The 18,052-nt window shown below is 39.8% G+C and overlaps 1 protein-coding gene and 1 long non-coding RNA gene across 3 annotated transcripts in view; one reads left to right on the forward strand and one right to left on the reverse strand.

Annotated features, from left to right (window-relative positions):
* Positions 1-826: 826 nt before the first annotated feature.
* LOC149502394 (uncharacterized) lies at positions 827-4,609 on the forward strand. Of its 2 annotated transcripts, none has more exons than XR_016323367.1 (2): positions 827-1,930; positions 2,036-4,609. It is a non-coding gene; the product is annotated as an uncharacterized LOC149502394 (long non-coding RNA). The 2 variants fall into 2 exon arrangements; XR_016323366.1 differs by having other exon boundaries at positions 827-1,865.
* Positions 4,610-8,010: 3,401 nt separating this feature from the next.
* Positions 8,011-18,052, reverse strand: part of LOC114244955 (putative inorganic phosphate cotransporter) — a 40,349-nt gene continuing 30,307 nt past the window's right edge. Inside the window, exons 4-11 of the mRNA XM_028176925.2 lie at positions 15,893-16,031; positions 13,704-13,927; positions 13,189-13,338; positions 12,289-12,421; positions 11,076-11,200; positions 9,841-9,960; positions 9,014-9,146; positions 8,011-8,516 (exon numbers count right to left, since the gene is read on the reverse strand). Coding sequence (XP_028032726.2) covers positions 8,434-8,516; positions 9,014-9,146; positions 9,841-9,960; positions 11,076-11,200; positions 12,289-12,421; positions 13,189-13,338; positions 13,704-13,927; positions 15,893-16,031 — 1,107 coding nt within the window. The 3' untranslated portion in view covers positions 8,011-8,433. The remainder of the gene's footprint in view (positions 8,517-9,013; positions 9,147-9,840; positions 9,961-11,075; positions 11,201-12,288; positions 12,422-13,188; positions 13,339-13,703; positions 13,928-15,892; positions 16,032-18,052) is intronic.

The following is an 18,052-nucleotide window of genomic DNA, read 5'->3' on the forward strand; positions in this document are numbered from 1 at the left end:
CATCGGCTAGGCTCCGACCGTCTCCGACATATATATTATATACTATTGCTAACAGTAAGGCGTCTCGTAAGTTTCAAATACCAACTTCAATAAATTTTATTATTACACATGAACTAAGCTCAATCTTTGATCCCAAATTTATCTCAAATACGTTATTGAGGAACGCTACCGAAACTAATCCTTCACGCATGACTCTACAGCCCGAATTGAGTCTCTACAACTCCATTTGAGTAGTCGATTCTTAATAGGTCACGTAATGATGTATGCAGCGATACGTGCTTTGTAGCAGCGGGAGTTTGAGGTCGACAGATGACAGATGATGTAACTTATAGCTTAGGGTGTGTGGGCGCTGAGTGAATCAGAAATTGTAAATATAAACTATCTCAACACAACGACACAACTACATTCATTTACTAAACTAAGCATAAGTAATAATATAGTTACAATAATTTGTCACGCATTCATTTAATTTATTTCTCAATCGTGTTACGTTGCGCATTATCCAAAAACCACTAATAAAATAAGATTTTGAATTGCAAACTTTGTCTTATTTTTCAATTAATGGAGCATAGCGTCGAAACATAGCAGCGCGGTGGAGAACTTTTTTCCTCTACCTATTTGGTGTTAGCCTGCTAAGCGCGTACGAGTAGTAGCGATCTTTATAAACATCTCACAGACAAATGTAGGTAATGCAAAATATTATCTTCCATTCGGGGCAATCTGAACAACGGGAGAGATGTGAAAAGATGAGAAGCGGTGTTTGTCCACAAAAAGAAAAACATAATTATAAATATTATTCAAATAAGATATACATGACGGCGTTAACGATATTTATGTTATACAGCACGTGCAATAGGAGTGACTCACACAAGCGAGGCGCGCCGGCCGTGTCGTTCCACTCGTAAACAACAGCTGCAACAGAAGTGACTCATAAGCCAGCTGCGCCGGCTAGTATAAAAAGGCGGAACGTGCCTTGAAATGAACATTCGTTCGACTGCGTTTGCCCGGCGCACTTACTATATCGTTGTTACGTTGTGTGATTCAGTGACTGTTGTACGTACTGGTTAAAGTTGGACAAGTGTTAAAGTGAATTGTCAAGTTAACATATTGTTGATTAAATCAGAAACCAAAGGTGACTTCGTTTTACTTGGTGTTCAACAAGATAATATCTACCCTCAAGCTTACATCAGAAGTGGGATCAGGACTCTACTCTCACTGGCGTGACGTGTTTGAACATGTTCGAAGTACAGCAAAAAAAACATGATGCAGATCAGAATACTAGTAGTGGTACGCCACAAGAGCGTGAATGCAGCATACGTAAGTCGTGTAATAACGTCTCTGTTACCTCGATGGAAGATCTGAGCCACGAAGAAATCGTCACATCTTACGTTCTGGCTCATGTTGCCCAGTTTGACTGTCGACTTCATCACATGGCATTTACTAACGGAAATACAACACGTAACAAGCTATTGCAAGAAATTAAGGCAAGTGCAAATCTCAAGTGAAACTTCGATCGCAATAATGGATCTGTCATGACGAGTGGGTAGTTCCGACACGAATCGTTTTTAAGCCAATGACTACTGCTAGAGTTACATGGCACTAGAGTACAGTAAACCAGGACATGAGACTGTGAATTGTCGCTGAAATTTTAGAATCTACTCGATTCAATACCAATAACACTACACGTTCGATGACTTCGGGCTCCAGCAAGCAAGCAAACAAGAAAGCAAGCAAGTTTCCGTGGGGAAGAAAAATTGACACATCTGAAGTCGTCGTGACCTGTAAGATAAGACGTCCGGTGCGTTCGTGTCTGGCGATGCGGCGGTGTTCGGGTTCCGCTGGCGGATGCAGGTTTTTCCGGTGAAGTGCGTGCTTGTGCGTGCTTGACATGTGTTCGCGGTTGGCTTCCTCAGTGTGGGAGTAACATCGTGTAAGAGAGGTGGAACCCGTAAAATTATAGTTTGCGTGGTGGCTGGTAAGATTTGTTGCGGTAAGAAGTTTGCATGGTGGTAAAATGTCTTGTGAGTCTGCACAGGTAGCCGGAGGTGAGACTTCCGCGGTCGCGGCCCACCCAGTCCGCGAGAACCGGGCAGATCGCCTCGACGGTACGGAGGCCGGCTGACGGGTCCGCCAAACGACGAGACCACGCCTCCAGCACGGACTGCCGATATTGGAGCCCCCGCGCTACGGCTGCACTTGCGCTAGGGCGCGCCGCCTCGTAGGAGACTGTGAGGTATCATTGAATAACTGCGATCGCGCGCTGCCGGCGTCGCAGCGCGGCGACGTTCTCGTGGGTAAGGACGTGGCACCAGACGGGTGCTCCGTATAGTGCCATCGACCGCACGGGTACCATCACCCTGCCTATTTCTGCCGTGAAGCAGTGGTGTTTTTCGGTTTGAAGGGTGGGGCAGCGGTTGTAACTATACTGAGACCTTAGAACTTCTATCTCAAGGTGTGTGGTGCGTTTACGCTGTGGATGTCTATGGGTTCCAGTAACCACTTAACACAAGGTGGGCTGTGAGCTCGTCCACACATTAATACGAAGAGCATAATCAAACTAAATTAGATACGAAGTTTAAAGGGCCGTTTAAAGTAGTTGAAGTATTGGATGGTGTCGATTTAATTTTGACTCTCACACATTCGCTTAAGGCTCGAGCTGCTACTTGCCTCACAAAAATACAGCCTGCAAAACCTGAACAACCTCCTCATCCGTGGGCGCCCGGCTCTCGCCTGCAAGTCGGCTGTTACGTGTGCGGTGATGCGAGCCATGTAGCTTCTGGGTGTTCCATGCGCTACAAGAAGAAAAACGACACTGCTCCAGGTGCTGTGGCAGGTCCAACCAGAGACGTCAACGTGTGTTCCAGAGCTTCAGTGTGTTACAGATAAGTGGTTTTGGCTCCCCCTTTATGTTCCATTCAGGGTCAGACTGTAGTCTTATAAAACAAAGCCATAGTAATTTATTCAATGGTAAGCGGTTTCATGAACAAATCACCGTAGTCACCCTAGACACGTCCTTACGGATCCATCAGATCCAATAACTCTTGCATTAGATACCTTCAGCTCTAACACTAGGAGCAGGCTGAGGAACCCCAGTAATCGTACTCGTCGAACTCGACAAAGAGGTCGACGTGCAACCTAACCCATGCATCAGCCCACTGAGTTTCTCGCCGGATCTTCTCAGTGGGTCGCGATTCCGATCCGGTAGTAGATTCATTCGCGAAGCAATTGCTCTTGAGTTGTTAGGTCTCCTGCGGAGGCGCTCGGGCAGTTGTTAGCAAATCCCACCCCTCTTGGCTGAGCCTTTGCTCGCCCACCCGTCCTGGTGAAGCAGGAAAGGCCTCCGGGCCACCAGTAATCTTTCAATCATCTGCAGTTTTGGAAAACGATAGGTATAAGTTGAGATATGTAAATGGTTCTAGTGTACAAAGTTCCCCATGAAAACTTACGCGAAGTACCTCGAGGCCCGTCAGGCCTACTAGAAATTTCTGAAAATTATAGTGACGATGACGTGACGGCGTACACAGATGGGTTAATTAATCTTGTTCGTGAAACTGATCTTAATGATGACGACTCTATCACTGACAATAGAAGCGACATTTTTGTCCGCAAATAGCGATACAGCAAACATAGTCTGTGGGTAGTGATACAATGTCTGTAAGCTCAGGCACCTCAGGTGCAGGTGTTGGAAATGTAGAAAACGATGGTCGGTCTCGCACTATTTCTGAAGAAATTCCGTATAAATGTTCTGGTTTAAGAAATGTTTTAACAAACGCTACCGTACACGCAGATTAAAAAAAAAAAAAAAAAGAGAATTGTATGTGGCTAGAGAGATGTTAATCCGGACTAGCAAAAAAAAAAAAGAGGAAAAAAAAAAAAAAAAAAGGTGTGAAGTCATTGAAGGGTCTGTCCGGTCCAATGGCTTGGCTATAGGGATTTTCATCCAGATTAGCCACAACAATTAGCTACAGGGATTGCGATTCGGTCTAGCATTATCCGGTCCAGTTCGAAAAACTGAAGGGATAACAATTCCGGTCTAAGTTAAAAGGGACATACTTACATACCTGAAGAGTTTTAAATGAACTGGCCCAGGTATGTAAGCAGTCTGAAGGTTATTTATAGCCAGTATAGGATTTTCTGAAGAATTATGCGAACCGAACCGTACTAGATTGTTAATATCATAGACCACGTTTTAAGTTGCATCCGTTAATGTCAGGATGAACGAACACGTTTGTTGTTCACAGACATACCATAAGAATGCGCGCACGAGGACGAGCGCACGTCAGTATGGCCGTGACGGCGTTAACGATATTTATGTTATACAGCACGTGCAATAGGAGTGACTCACACAAGCGAGGCGCGCCGGCCGTGTCGTTCCACTCGTAAACAACAGCTGCAACAGAAGTGACTCATAAGCCAGCTGCGCCGGCTAGTATAAAAAGGCGGAACGTGCCTTGAAATGAACATTCGTTCGACTGCGTTTGCCCGGTGCACTTACTATATCGTTGTTACGTTGTGTGATTCAGTGACTGTTGTACGTACTGGTTAAAGTTGGACAAGTGTTAAAGTGAATTGTCAAGTTAACATATTGTTGATTAAATCAGAAACCAAAGGTGACTTCGTTTTACTTGGTGTTCAACAAGATAATATCTACCCTCAAGCTTACATACACATGACGTTAGAATAAATAAGCAAAGATAAATGCATTCGCAGAGTAACTAACTGGCTAAGAGTCGACGGGCGCTTGTTCCGAACGCAAACATTGTGTATGGGGTGTCCCAAGCTGTGGGCGGCAGCGGCCTAAGGTTTGCTCCCATTACGTGTGTTAAAATAAATTCAGATTTGTGCACTGTGTGCAGCTACTGGTAGCAGGGCGCACTGATAGCTGTTATTGCAATTGAAAATCATTGTTATACCTCAAAATGGATTGAGTTGCGTTGTCTATTTTTTCCTACCTATGCTGATAGCCTTGAGAGGCTATATCAGCGTTGCCCTAGCGTGTAGGCGAGCTCTCGAGGTTTAAGTCAAAGGTATTGGTAATACTGGCCCTAGGAAGAGCAGTGCTTCGCAGAATCTACTACCGAATCGGAAACGCGACCCACTGAGAAGATCCGGCGAGAAACTCAGTGGGCTTTGCGTTGTCCATGCTTTTCGGTGGCCATTACTACTACGAAGGACTACTAGATTCTGTGTTCATTCCTTTAATAATACAATAAAATAATTTATTATACCTAATCACTATTGTTGATCGAAGACCTAATCTAGATATTTTATATTCGCAATGCTCCATACATTGTAAGATCCGCCTCGATATATATTTTTTCAACAATTTCATGCAATAGTGGATCCGTAACAGCATTCTATATTTTGAATACAGACACATTAATTTTTTGCGGAATTACTAGACGAGGTACTGCGACTACGTAAGTTTTATAAATTTCAATCTGGACGAATCGCTTGGGTCTTGTGATCTAGGACCCCATCTTGCGGGCTCCATCCGTTCCGAGTTGCCGACGTTAGCGCGACCACGATATTCTATTAAGTATATTTGAAAATTTATTTCCTCTTTTGACGTGAACGTTTAAATAAAACTTGATTCGAGATTCTTTGCACGGTCTCAAACGTATGAGGTCGTTCAGTGAGCGTTGAATACAAAATCAACAATGAAAATATCATGCTTGAAGGATATTTTTTGAAGTCGCATGCCTTTTCAACCTTGAAATTAAAACCTGGGTGCAATGAAACAGCTGGAATTCATCCCGCGGTGAGTTCAAAATTGTTTTGAATTGGATAGGCAGGCACGCTTGCGGCCTACCCCTGGTCTAAAACTCTGACATTAAGATATGGACATGACAGTATTTATTTTAAATGGAGAAGCTAATTACTGATGAGGTACCACTAGTATGGCTAAGGGTATGCAAGTAGCAGTGCACATCCACTAATGAAAAGCCTAATTAAACAGGAGACCTAATACGTGGATGCGATAATAATTGGTTTCAAACCATAATGTCGGTTGCAATGAGCAATAGCTACCAGAACACAGGAGACTCCACTCCACTGAACTCCACGGAGGTTGCTTAGCACTATGACCTGTCTTTCTTTAGAAGAGGCCTGAGGAGTGTCTTCAGCAGTAAGCAGTGGCTTACTGCTGAAGCATCACTGGCTTTGCTGATATCCAAGAGCGACGGTACTTACTTACTGCCACCTGGTGATATGGATGCGCCTACGTCTGTCTATAATGCCTATAAAAAACTAGAACCATGGTTTATTATTTTATTTTTCTGCCGCGGAATAGAGAAGTTTTCCATGCAGACTAACACATAATATTCCTATAATATACGTCATAATATTCCTATATTATGTGTTAGTCAATAAAAATTATTCAACTTTTATTCCTATAAAACTTGAATTTTTTTTTTATTTCTCCTGACTTGGTCCTCCTTGCGTCGTATTCCTCATTGCTGAGGGTCACGACCACCCTTTTGTACCACCTTGCACGCACGATTTTCCTCCATCTATTTTTTCTCTGGTGGTGTGGAGAGAGTTGTGAAATGTGGGTACTTCCTGACTGACTTGACTTGGTAAGTAAATAAATATTTTTTAGCCATGATTATAATAAAAAACTTGAAGCGATCTTCGTAAAGCTTAAAGTGATAATCCACTGTAAGCAGCCCACGGGGGTACGAAAGCTTCACAGGACAACTTTAAAATTAATTCCAGATTAAACTACGTTCTTAAAAGCTAATCTCGTTCGTTCTAAAATTTAAATCTCGTCTCATCGCTGCTTCGACTGCTTAGAGCATTAAACCGCTTTGCTTCACTATAACATTATTATAGTGTTAAGAAAATTTTCTTAGATAAAGTAAACGGGTTACAATACTATTTTTTTAATTTTATAGCCTCGTAGGATAGATTTACTATGTCTGTTTTAAATAGCCGTCGTGGTCTGCGGGATAAGACACCCAGTGTGTTCGTATTGAGCATTGCGACTGTGCCGGTGTTCGAATCCCGCAGACGGATACCAATTTTTTTCATGAAATAGGTACTTAGCAATTGTTCACGATTGACTTCCACGGTGAAGGAATAACATCGTGTGATAAAAATCAAACCCGCAAAATTATAATTTGCGTAATTACTGGTGCTAGGACCTCGTGTGAGTTCGCACGGGTAGGTACCCTGCCTATTTCTGCCGTGAAGCAGTAATGCGTTTCGGTTTGAAGGGTGGGGCAGCCGTTATAACTATACTGAGACCTTAGAACTTATATCTCAAGGTGTGTGGCGCATTTATACGTTGTAAATGTCTATGGGTTCCAGTAACCACTTAACACCAGGCGGGCTGTGAGCTCGTCCACACATCTAGGCAATAAATAAAAAAAGACTTTAACAGTGAACGTATAACGTCGTGTAGTAAAAATCACACCCGAAAAATTATATTTTGCGTAAAAACTGGTGGTAGGACGTCTTGTGAGTCCGCACGGGTAGGTGCCAGTGCCCTGCCTATTTCTGCTGTGAAGCAGTGATGCGTTTCGGTTTGAAGGGTGGAGCAGCCGTTGCACTGAAAAACTGAGACTTTAGAACTTATTTCTCAACGTAGGTGGCGATATTAACGTGGTTGATGTCTGTGGGCTCCGATGACCACTGAACACGAGCTCGTCCATTTTAGGAATAAAAAAAGGTTTTTACTCTTTTTTACCGTAGTGAGAATGAGTCTCGCTTATGACACGCATATTACATCGAATGATCAACATTTCAAAATAGACACGACCTTCAGCAATGAAGAGATCGACTCAGAAGAAGAAGACATGCATAAAGTCGAATACTGAATTTGAATTTTGAATTAGCGGTTATTCTGCACTTGACGGATGATGGCGACAACCTAGTTGCTGCTACCTATTTCTGTCACGAGGCAGTCGTGCGTCCTGCTGTGAAGTGCGGGGCGGTCGTTGCACAGGACAATTAAGGCTTTGTCATTACAAACATAATTTCGTGGCGTGGTAATAATGAAAGCACACACGTTTTTTTTAAATATAATTTATTGGCTTAAGTCGCAACGTGTTACATATTTACATTAAATAGTTATTTAAGGCACTGGATTTAATATCGAAAACAGACTTTGGTTCTGCTGAAGTCGTCGTGGATGCCAAAGAAAATTCAAACCAAACATTCAAGAAATAAACGAACACAACTACACTCAGTAATTTATAATTAATTGAATTCTTTTTTTTTTGGTTTGAAATAAATTATAATTATCACAGTTGTTATAACTATATGGGATGAGCCGAGTACCGAGTCTGCGACCTCCCGACCTACACGAACGATAATTTAAGGCATCCCGTGCTTATAATTTAAACAATATTCTGAAATAAGGGCCTCAACTTTTATTAAAGCTTACATAAATATTTACGACTAGCTTATAAGGTAAATTTCAAGAGCATTTTAGAAAATGTTTTCTCCCAAGCTCTTCCTTCTGTAATACGCGGCGTTGTTTTCTGGCTTCTTCTCTTTTTTACTTCCATCTTCTGTAAAATATACAACGATGTTTATTTATTGATTTGAATGAGCTTACGGTTCATTTGATATCAAGTGGATACCACAGCCCATTACGACGTGAATGCTATTTTGAATCACGTTTATGCTTTTAGTCATCCCATCGTTCCTCAATTCAATGTATATTAAATATTTAAACGGAAAGTTGACTTGTATCCGAATGTTTAATTCTCAATGAAAATTGTATGTATGTATGTATCATAAATACAAATTCTAAATACAAAATCTAAATTTAATAAGTCGGGTTCAAAAGACTTTCGTGCGCGACGACTGTTATGTGTACAATGACGTCATTATTTAATAAACGTTCTATTCAGTTTAAAATTGAAAAGCATAATGTTTTCTGATTTCCGAATAAAATTTGAGTTTTTTCCATCAATGATACAGTTTAAAAATTACAGTCACACCACGAATTTTGAGAAAATATTTTACGTATTATTTATTACATTAATGGATCGATGTCACTTACCAATTGCACCATCAGTCTTAGGTTCGTTCCAGTCTTGAACATCTCCAGAGATGAACAGCAAATAGAACAGGTTACTCAGGAAGTAGAAGGCTATTGATATGAAGAAAACCTTCCTCCATTCAGATGCTTCGGTCTGTAACGATTTAGCGACGTCGTCCGTGTTATTAAAATGTCATCAATGAATGAAACATAGTCGTACATTCGATTGAAATTTGGTCCTCAAGTTTCAGGATACCTATAGTCCACCATATATTCTCATGTACGTTGTCATCAATTCCGGTCACCGTCCTCGTCGATCGAAGGGCTCGACGAGCGAATTAACCCATAGACACAGCCCACTGAGTTTCCCGCCGGATCTTCTCAGTGGGTCGCGTTTCCGATCCGGTGGTAAATTCTGCGAAGCACTGCTCTTGCTAGAGTCAGTGTTAGCAGCACTCCGGTTTGAGCTCCGTGAGCTCACCTACACACATTAGGGTGAAGCTGAAATAGCCTCTCAAGGCTATTAGCATAGGTAGGAAAAAAAAAGCCATCAATGAAAACAGTCGTCATCAAAGACAGCAAAATTATTTCATTCGCACTGAACGAAGATTAGCCTGCTCGTCTGAAACTAGGTCTGAGTTTTATGTATAATAATCAAATGACTGTTCGTGCGTCTCAACTTAACAATGAACTACCTTTTAAGATATCCTTTAAGAGCTGAAACATTTCTTTATTCAAAGTAGACTTAAGCAGTGTGCATAATTTACCAATGTTCCTGAGTAGTATTTATCATTTTCCGGTAGATCGTGGACTTATTTATATTCAGGTGAAAATTAAATCAGTCGAACCTGATCAGTTACAACGATGGAGACGCTGAGTGGCGCCATGATGGAGAAGATGGCGCTGACGCCATTGGTGATTCCCATCAGCGTGCTGGCATGGTTCGGGGATAAGTCGATGTGTGACAACTGGAAATATACAAGAATTCAATGAATATAAAATTTGAAAGTTTATTTGTACCCTATAATAAAATGGCGATTTGTATTTATAATAGATCTTTACCTATGAAGCTGTCGTTTTATGAAACTAGTCATTTGAAACGTAATTTATGTATGGCTGGAAAGAAATTCTAAATTCAAATGATGAAATGAACAATTTTGTAGCTTTTTCTTCAAAATGGAGACGACAAAAATACAAGTAATTATGGATGACGAGTATTGTCGCGGAAGCAATGCCACACAAACGGCTCATAACATTAATGTCGTGCACGGAATCAACACTATAAACGAACGCTATTGGCTTAAATGCTTCCGACATCGAAATCTTGATCTGAAAAATTTGCGTTCGAAAACTAAAGTTAACAAAGAACAATTAAAGGCGCTAGTGGAAGCTGTCGATACTAAATCGACTGCCGAGTTAGTAGCAGCTTTAAAAGCTACTATCAAAACATTATCGGTCTATTTGCGTTAAATTGCAAAGGTAAAAAACTTGATAGGTGAGTGCCACACGAACTGAACGATCGCCAGAGCCTCGAATGTATGAGGTATGCCTTGCGTTGCTCCACAGACACAGAAACGAAGGGATACTGAACCCCATTATCACTTGCGATGAAAAATTAATTCTTTTTGATAACCGTAAGCGGTTATCATGTTGGTTAGACCTTGGTTCAGCACCTAGACAATGCCCCAAACGAAAACATTCTCCAAAAAAGTCATGGTCCCTGTTTTGCGGTCTAGTGGCGGTATAATTCATCACAGCCTCTTATCAAATGACACCAATCTGACTGCAGATGTGTATTGTGAGCAATCGAATACAATGATTCGTGAATTTCCGGCCAATCTAATTCAGGAAGAGTTTTTTGGCTCCCATACTCCGAATTTCTTCAAGAAAGGCATTGAAATGTTTACCACAGCGCCGGCAGCGATACGTCGATACGTGCATGTTTTGATTGATAGAAATAAAAAACATTTATAAAAACAGGGCTTTAACTTTTTGTACAGTAAACGGCAATTTAGTTGGTAAATAAATACCTATAAAGAAAATAGACTTTCATCTTAAAATGATAAGGTAAAGTTACACTTACCATGAACCCAACATAATGAGCACCGTTAAGTCCCACAGTCAGGGTCAGAATGATGACCGCCAGGGTTAGATTTCCTGCAGGAAGATACGAGAGGCCGAGCAGAGCGACCGCGGGCCCCCAGTGCGCTGATAATAAATTAAAGTAGAAAGTGGTTAGTGAGGCCCCTCGGGTATCAAGCGGTTGCGGAAGCTCACGAGCATCACTGTCATGAATCCAGAGCCATGTTGGAGTTTCAAATGGAAAAACGCAACTTTGCTTCGCATCTTGAATAGGCAAGTTATGGTGCACGGGAACAGAATATTAAGAATACAATCTTCAGTCGTTATTGTATGTAAATTATTCACCCAAAGTTTGACTTTTTTATTGCCATACAAAATAATGAGACTTTCTATCGAAGATCATGTCCTATTCTATATATCACGTTTGTGATTCATTTTAGAATGACATTCAAGCCAAGTCGAAAGAAAAAATGCATCAGACGTATTTTTTGACATCAAATATTCTCATAGTTTTTTTTGTTGTTAAATAATTAAGGGTTGAAACAACATTGAGTATGTTAGTGTTAGTGTAAAGGTAAAGATTAAGTATAAATCTAGTTTGGTAAGCACAAAATAGTTAAATACCGCGCTCAACGCTGTTTTTCAACCGATTTATTTCATTTTTTTAGAAGTAATAAATTTTAAACAACAAAAAGATACAACAGTAGGTGTAATTGAATTCAATGATTATAAATATTGGGTGTATAATTAGTGATTATGGTCGAAATTCGATCAATGGACAAAAACAAATAATAATAAAACCACAACAATTCGGATACTCGTAGGATCATTTCTCGAATCATCCGCTTTCAACCATATCATGAAACTCGTTTTACCATTAATCAAATCCAATCTTTATGGCGAAACAACTAAAATTCAAATTCTAGTAACAATAAATAGTATTCGATTAACCCTTAAATTTGTACATAGCGATCGGGAATATCAGATAATTGAACTTGGCCAATAAATTAATGTTTGGGAAGTAATTAGTAATTTACCAAAATAGTTGTTAGATGGAATTTGTAGTTTAATTTGTACATTAAGTAGTTTAGTTGTGTTGCCAGGACGTTAAATCCCTGGCTTGGCCAAAGCCCATACATTCGGGCACAAAAACCACCAGAGCAATTGAAAAGGAATACGCAACAATGGAGAATAGAGTTGGCATTAGTGCTCACCGATAGTGTTGAATATCTTTCTAGAAGAAACCAGACTGATCAAGTTCCTGTTGACGAGGAAGTCCGCTATCCAACTGAAGACGAAACTTAGGACGTACATGGCGACGTAAGGCAGAGCCGAGAGTTTGCCATTCTGGAAGAAACACATGATGTGATAGATTTAGCTTACTTTAGATAAAAGTATATATAATAGATTTAACAATTTACGTAGCTCCTTTACTAGCTTGTGAGGTCAATTACTTTAAGTTAAATTTTAAAGAAGACCAATTGCACTAATGTTGCTCGTTAAATTAATTTTTAAATTAAACACCAAGAATCATAAGTACCAAACATTTGCTAAAACTGCTACCATTATACATAATTTTTTTTTTTTTTTATAGCCTTGATGTGTGGACGAGCTCACAGCCCACCTGGTGTTAAGTGGTTATTGGAACCCATAGACATCTACAACGTAAACGCGCCACACACCTTGAGATATAAGTTCTAAGGTCTTAGTATAGTTACAACGGCTGCCCCGCCCTTCAAACCGAAACGCATTACTGCTTCACGGCAGAAATAGGCGGGGCGGTGGTACCTACCCGTGCGGGCTCACAAGAGGTCCTACCACCAGTAAAAACATACCACATAAAATAATAACGTCGTAAAAGATATAAATTCTACAGGTTCTCCTAATTTCTAGTTTTTCTCGGTGGTAGCGCCCACTCTGAGCTCGCTTGTGCGGGACCGACCATCCAGCTTTTTCTATTAATACAATACAATTAAAGTTTTAGACCTCATATCTTAAAGAGGGTAAGGTTTTTTATCGACGCGGGTAACAATCATTAGGGAGGGCTGTGCGATCGCTCCTATACAGATATTATAAAGTTATGCAAAACTAAGCGATTACACATGAATACTCACATCTTTAATATCGACATGTAAAACATTCTTCATATATGAAGGTAGCTCAGTCAGCAAGGTCCAAAAACCAAGGTTTTGTCCACAGTGAGCCAGCAGGATCGCGTAGAACGGCAAGGAAGAGAAAATACTGGACCAGGGTGTTGGCATTTTCTGAAATAAAAAAATACTTGGTTTACCAAAAAGGAATGAAGAAATGTAGCAAAACTTCAAAGTACTATTTTTGCTAAATAAAAATACGATTTAGTTTATTTTTTTTGGGTTAGGTGGATTGCCTTGAAAATGAAGTCGCTGAATTATATAATTTTGACATAGGCTCGAAAGACTATCATCATCAATTGAAAAACGTTGTCGTAGAGATCATTTAGAGATCGTATCTTTAGAGTAATAAAAAAAAAAATTTTTAGATTAATTTCATTTCAATTACCATTTCTCGAGTGATCTTGCAAATTTTCTAATACTGAACCTATGTGTACACATGCACATCGTCATTCATATTTAACATGAAAACTACTTACCGAGTGTCCCAATTCATCAGATCCAACATTGCTCTCGATATATTTCCTTTCCTCTTTTGAAATCCATTTACTAGTGGCAGGAGTTGAAGCCCCAAGTACAAGCCACAGAAGAGACCAAATTAGACAGGTCACTCCAGCCACGTAGAAGACAGAAGGCCAGCCCCAGGAACTAGCTGATAGCATTCCGGATGTCATCAGCTCGATGATTGTGCCGAGTTGAGCACCTGTTAGAAAGTCGAAGAGGTTATTGGTGCTAGCGAGTTGGAGAAACAAGGAGTTTAAAGTAGTGGGATAACAAATAAATTCTTTTTTTTACTTGATATTTTGATTGCGTAAATAAAATACAGGCTTGTAAAATGAATTTTCGCGTTTATTCTTATTTTATTTTAATTAAATAACAAGTTGCCATGCACGGGGCTAAAAGGTAGGAACGGAAGAGAGGGTTGCCCCGAGCAAACCTTAAAATTAGCTAACTTCATTAGGACTTAGGTGTTACCATTATAAGCTTACAATAAAATTCTAATGTTCATATTTTGATTGAACAGCATGCCTGTATAACTTGCAATGTGCTAAGAATCAACAGTACGCTAAATTAGCTAACTATTGTACAAAATTTTGAAAATGTATGGTGGTCGAGCGCGCTGCATGTAGGTACTAGGATGCTATCTATATCATGTGTGCGGCAGTCGTATATTCCGACTTGAAGGGTGGAAGAAGCGTTACAATGTACCATTGTATCTTCGACCTGGTGTCTCCGGTTGTGATATCCACGCGCTCTAGGAGCCACCTAGTTGCTAGGCCTAGGCGCGTCTTGAATCCGCTTATCAAGTGCAATAAATTATCATCGGTTACCTCTAGTACATTCACTTATATACATTGTCACTATAACACTAGTGCCATTGGACGAATAGCCAGCCGCTCTGAGGATTTCTAACTCACAAACGTGTACCACAAAAAACAATAAGGAACTTTTTGTAACTGTTCATTTTTGTGCTTTTAATCATTTTAAACTTCTTGTTGTAGCCGATTAAGAAGTGTCGTTAAGTTAATTAAAAGCAATTAGGACAAACGAACTAAACTAGGGTAATTAGGGCTGAATTTTGAAAACAGAACCTCCTACTTAATCCGCATATTTCTAGTTCACTCCTATATAAGCTTCGAACGATAAGTGCAAGCAAAAGAGAACAAGAAATTAGATTTGCTACTACACATAACAGTTGGGAGCTATTTTCGCCAAACTTGAAAAAACTATTTTCATTAGTAAAGTGAAATTTGTAAAAAAATTATAGTGACCAGTGGATTGGCGAAGTATATAGCTGTTGCCAATAGACCCTTGATAACACATTCACGGGATTTCAATATTTCAACTTCACGGTTCAATTTACAATTTCATCGTGTAAGAGTGGAAAGGTGCAATGCAATTGAGACCAGGTCCCTCACATGGCGGTGCAGCACAAACTCAAAGTCTCATTTTCAGACAAAGATTTATTTGGAGTTTAATCTAAAGTTTAATCACCCTACCTATTTCTGCCGTGATGCAGTAATGCGTTTCGGTTTGAAGGGTGGGGCAGCCGTTGTAACTATACTTGAGACCTTAGAACTTATATCTCAAGGTGGGTTGCGCATTTACATCGCAGATGTCTATGGGCTCCAGTAACCACTTAACACCAGGTGGGCTGTGAGCTCGTTCACCCATCTAAGCCATAATGTAAAATAAATACTATACTACTAGGAGGTCTGTATAGGCTGACCGAGATTAAGACAAAAAATGTATTCACAAACCCCTACCACAGCGTTTTTAGAAAAAATTGATACAACTTTTACCTTGTACCTTTAATGCAAGTTAATAAATTTTATTTTAATTTTAAATTAATTTTAACTTTAATTTAGTCATATAATGGTCAAAGTGGGAAATTATTTAAATGTGCTGGTAAAGTTCTGAGATCTGAGAGAGAAGTGCTTAAGATTTATCCCCTCATACCTAGTGATGCGGTTAAATTTTATGGCAATACAGTCCATTCCCGGCTTACTATATAACATATAAACCACGAAGAACATTACGAAGTTAGTTCCTGGTTTAGTTCATTACATCCTCGTGGCTTAGTGGTATCCCGGACACGTCACGTGGAATAATGATCTGAATGGTTTCAGCAATTGTCGCATTGCCGATGTCCAAGAACGAAGTTTACCAGCATAGACAAAAGTTCCAAGTCTTCCTCTCTCGTTGGCCGGTGCCCAGCGTCCCAGGATGCCATGCAGACTCGGGTACAGCAGGCCCTGCGTCAAGCCCATCACGATGCGACACGCGCACACCGCTATCCAGTCGCCCTGGAGAAATAAAATACTAATTATTAAATTTCATTATCAATAACTTTTGGCGATATGGCTTTTTTGTGGCCTGTTGCAATAGGTTTTTTTTACTGTAAGCAGACGAGCATAAGGGCCACTTGATGGTGACTGGTTACTGTTGCCCATGGATTTCAGCAATGCCAGGAGCAAAGCCAAGCAACTGCCTACCGAGCGAGTAGGTGCCTACCTAAGCGAATAGTCGTTCTTATTGGTAAAAGGCTACTGTAGCCTTTGGACATCACAACATAAATGCACTTACCGACTCTGGTATGTGAAATCAAAGTTTAAATTGTATAATTGTTGTTCTTCGTTTTAAAATCGAATCCTATGACTAGTTTATGGCAAGATCCTGATACCCTTAGCAGTAAGCAGAGTTCAAACTATCTGAAACTGCTGCATTCGTCCACAGATCTTCTTTGCCAAATACCATTTGGCTCTGAAAAGACTTCCCTTTTCGGTGTTTCCTGAGCGCTATGATATGTTTTTCTTTAAACGAGATTTCTGGAGAGCTCCCAGAGTTAGGCAGCGGTAGGCAGCGGCTCATCCCTGGCATTGCTGAGGTCTTTATGGGACAGTGACTACTCACCATCAGATGAGCCTTAATCTCATCTGCGTACAACACCACTAAAAAAACTTTCCCATGCGTACGTCATATTTGATAGTATCCACTACGAACATCATTTCACCAGAAAGTGCATGTGAACTTGTATTCTAACACTTATTATTATAAAACACTAGCGACCCGCCCTCGCTTCGCTTCGGAAACATTAAAACACACATGAAAACAAAAAAAAAATTTTAAAAAAATAAAAAAAATAGCCTATGTTCATCAGGGACAATGTCGGCTTCTAATGGAAAAAGAATTTTTCAAATCGGTCCAGTAGTTTCGGAACCTATTCGAAACAAACAAACAAACAAACAAATCTTTCCTCTTTATAATATTATTAGTATTAGTATAGATAAATATATTTTAATATATTATATATAATAATTTATTTTAGTTAGGCCGTCATGTGTTATTACATCAGACAATCAATGAAGGAGCTGGACTTATTAGTACATCCTTCAACAGTAATTGTTAATTTTTTTTCTTCCTTGGTTTTTATAATATTACACTACAAAAGTCAAAAATGTTTGGGATCTGTTTAAAGGCCTTCGGACCCGGCTTCGCCTCATGGTTCGCTTACAACTACGCCGGGCAGAATTACCGTATCTCTAACATAATTGATGTTTCATCGTTGCAATTACATCTAAAAAAAAAAAAAATATGCTTAGATGGGTTGGCGTGTTCACAGCCCCCCTGGTGTTAAGTGATTACTGCAGCCCATAGACATCTATTACGTAAATGCACCACCCACCTTGAGATATGAATTCTAAGGTCACAGTATAGTTACAACGGCTGCCTCACCCGTCAGACCAAAACGCATTACTGCTTCACAGCAGAAATAGGCAAGGCGGTGGTTCCTACCCGCGTGGACTCGCAAGAGGTCTTACCACCAGTAAACTAGTTATACTAGCTCTAGGATTTTACAGTTTATTATTTTATTTTTATACGCAAAACATAGTAATAAATAGCTTTTGCAGACTTTATAGCTACAAAAAACGGTAAAAGAAAATATTATCACTACCTTCTATAAGACTTTTTACAAGATATGAAAGCATAATTTTGATAAGACAAATTACATCAATAAATTTCTATCGTAAGTTCTTACACACGTGAAAAAAGGAAAATCTTCTCCGAGATAAAACAAAAAAAATGTCCATCATTAATATAAATCTTGGATATTTGTCTAAAGCAGTTTTGACAAATTTGGTTCTATCAATTAACTTGGCTGATGGTGTGTGTCAAGTCTTCTCTGATGTTTTTGAATTCCACTATTGGCCACTTAAGACGTAATCTGGAAGTGATATCTTTTTTAAAAATTCTTCCCTAAGTACAGTTATAAATTGGGATAAATGGAATTGAAATTTTCATTAATCAGTCCAAGAACAACAATTTG

Source organism: Bombyx mandarina, chromosome 08 (assembly GCF_030267445.1).
Source record: "Bombyx mandarina strain Sakado chromosome 08, ASM3026744v2".
NCBI classification, from domain to species: domain Eukaryota; kingdom Metazoa; phylum Arthropoda; class Insecta; order Lepidoptera; family Bombycidae; genus Bombyx; species Bombyx mandarina.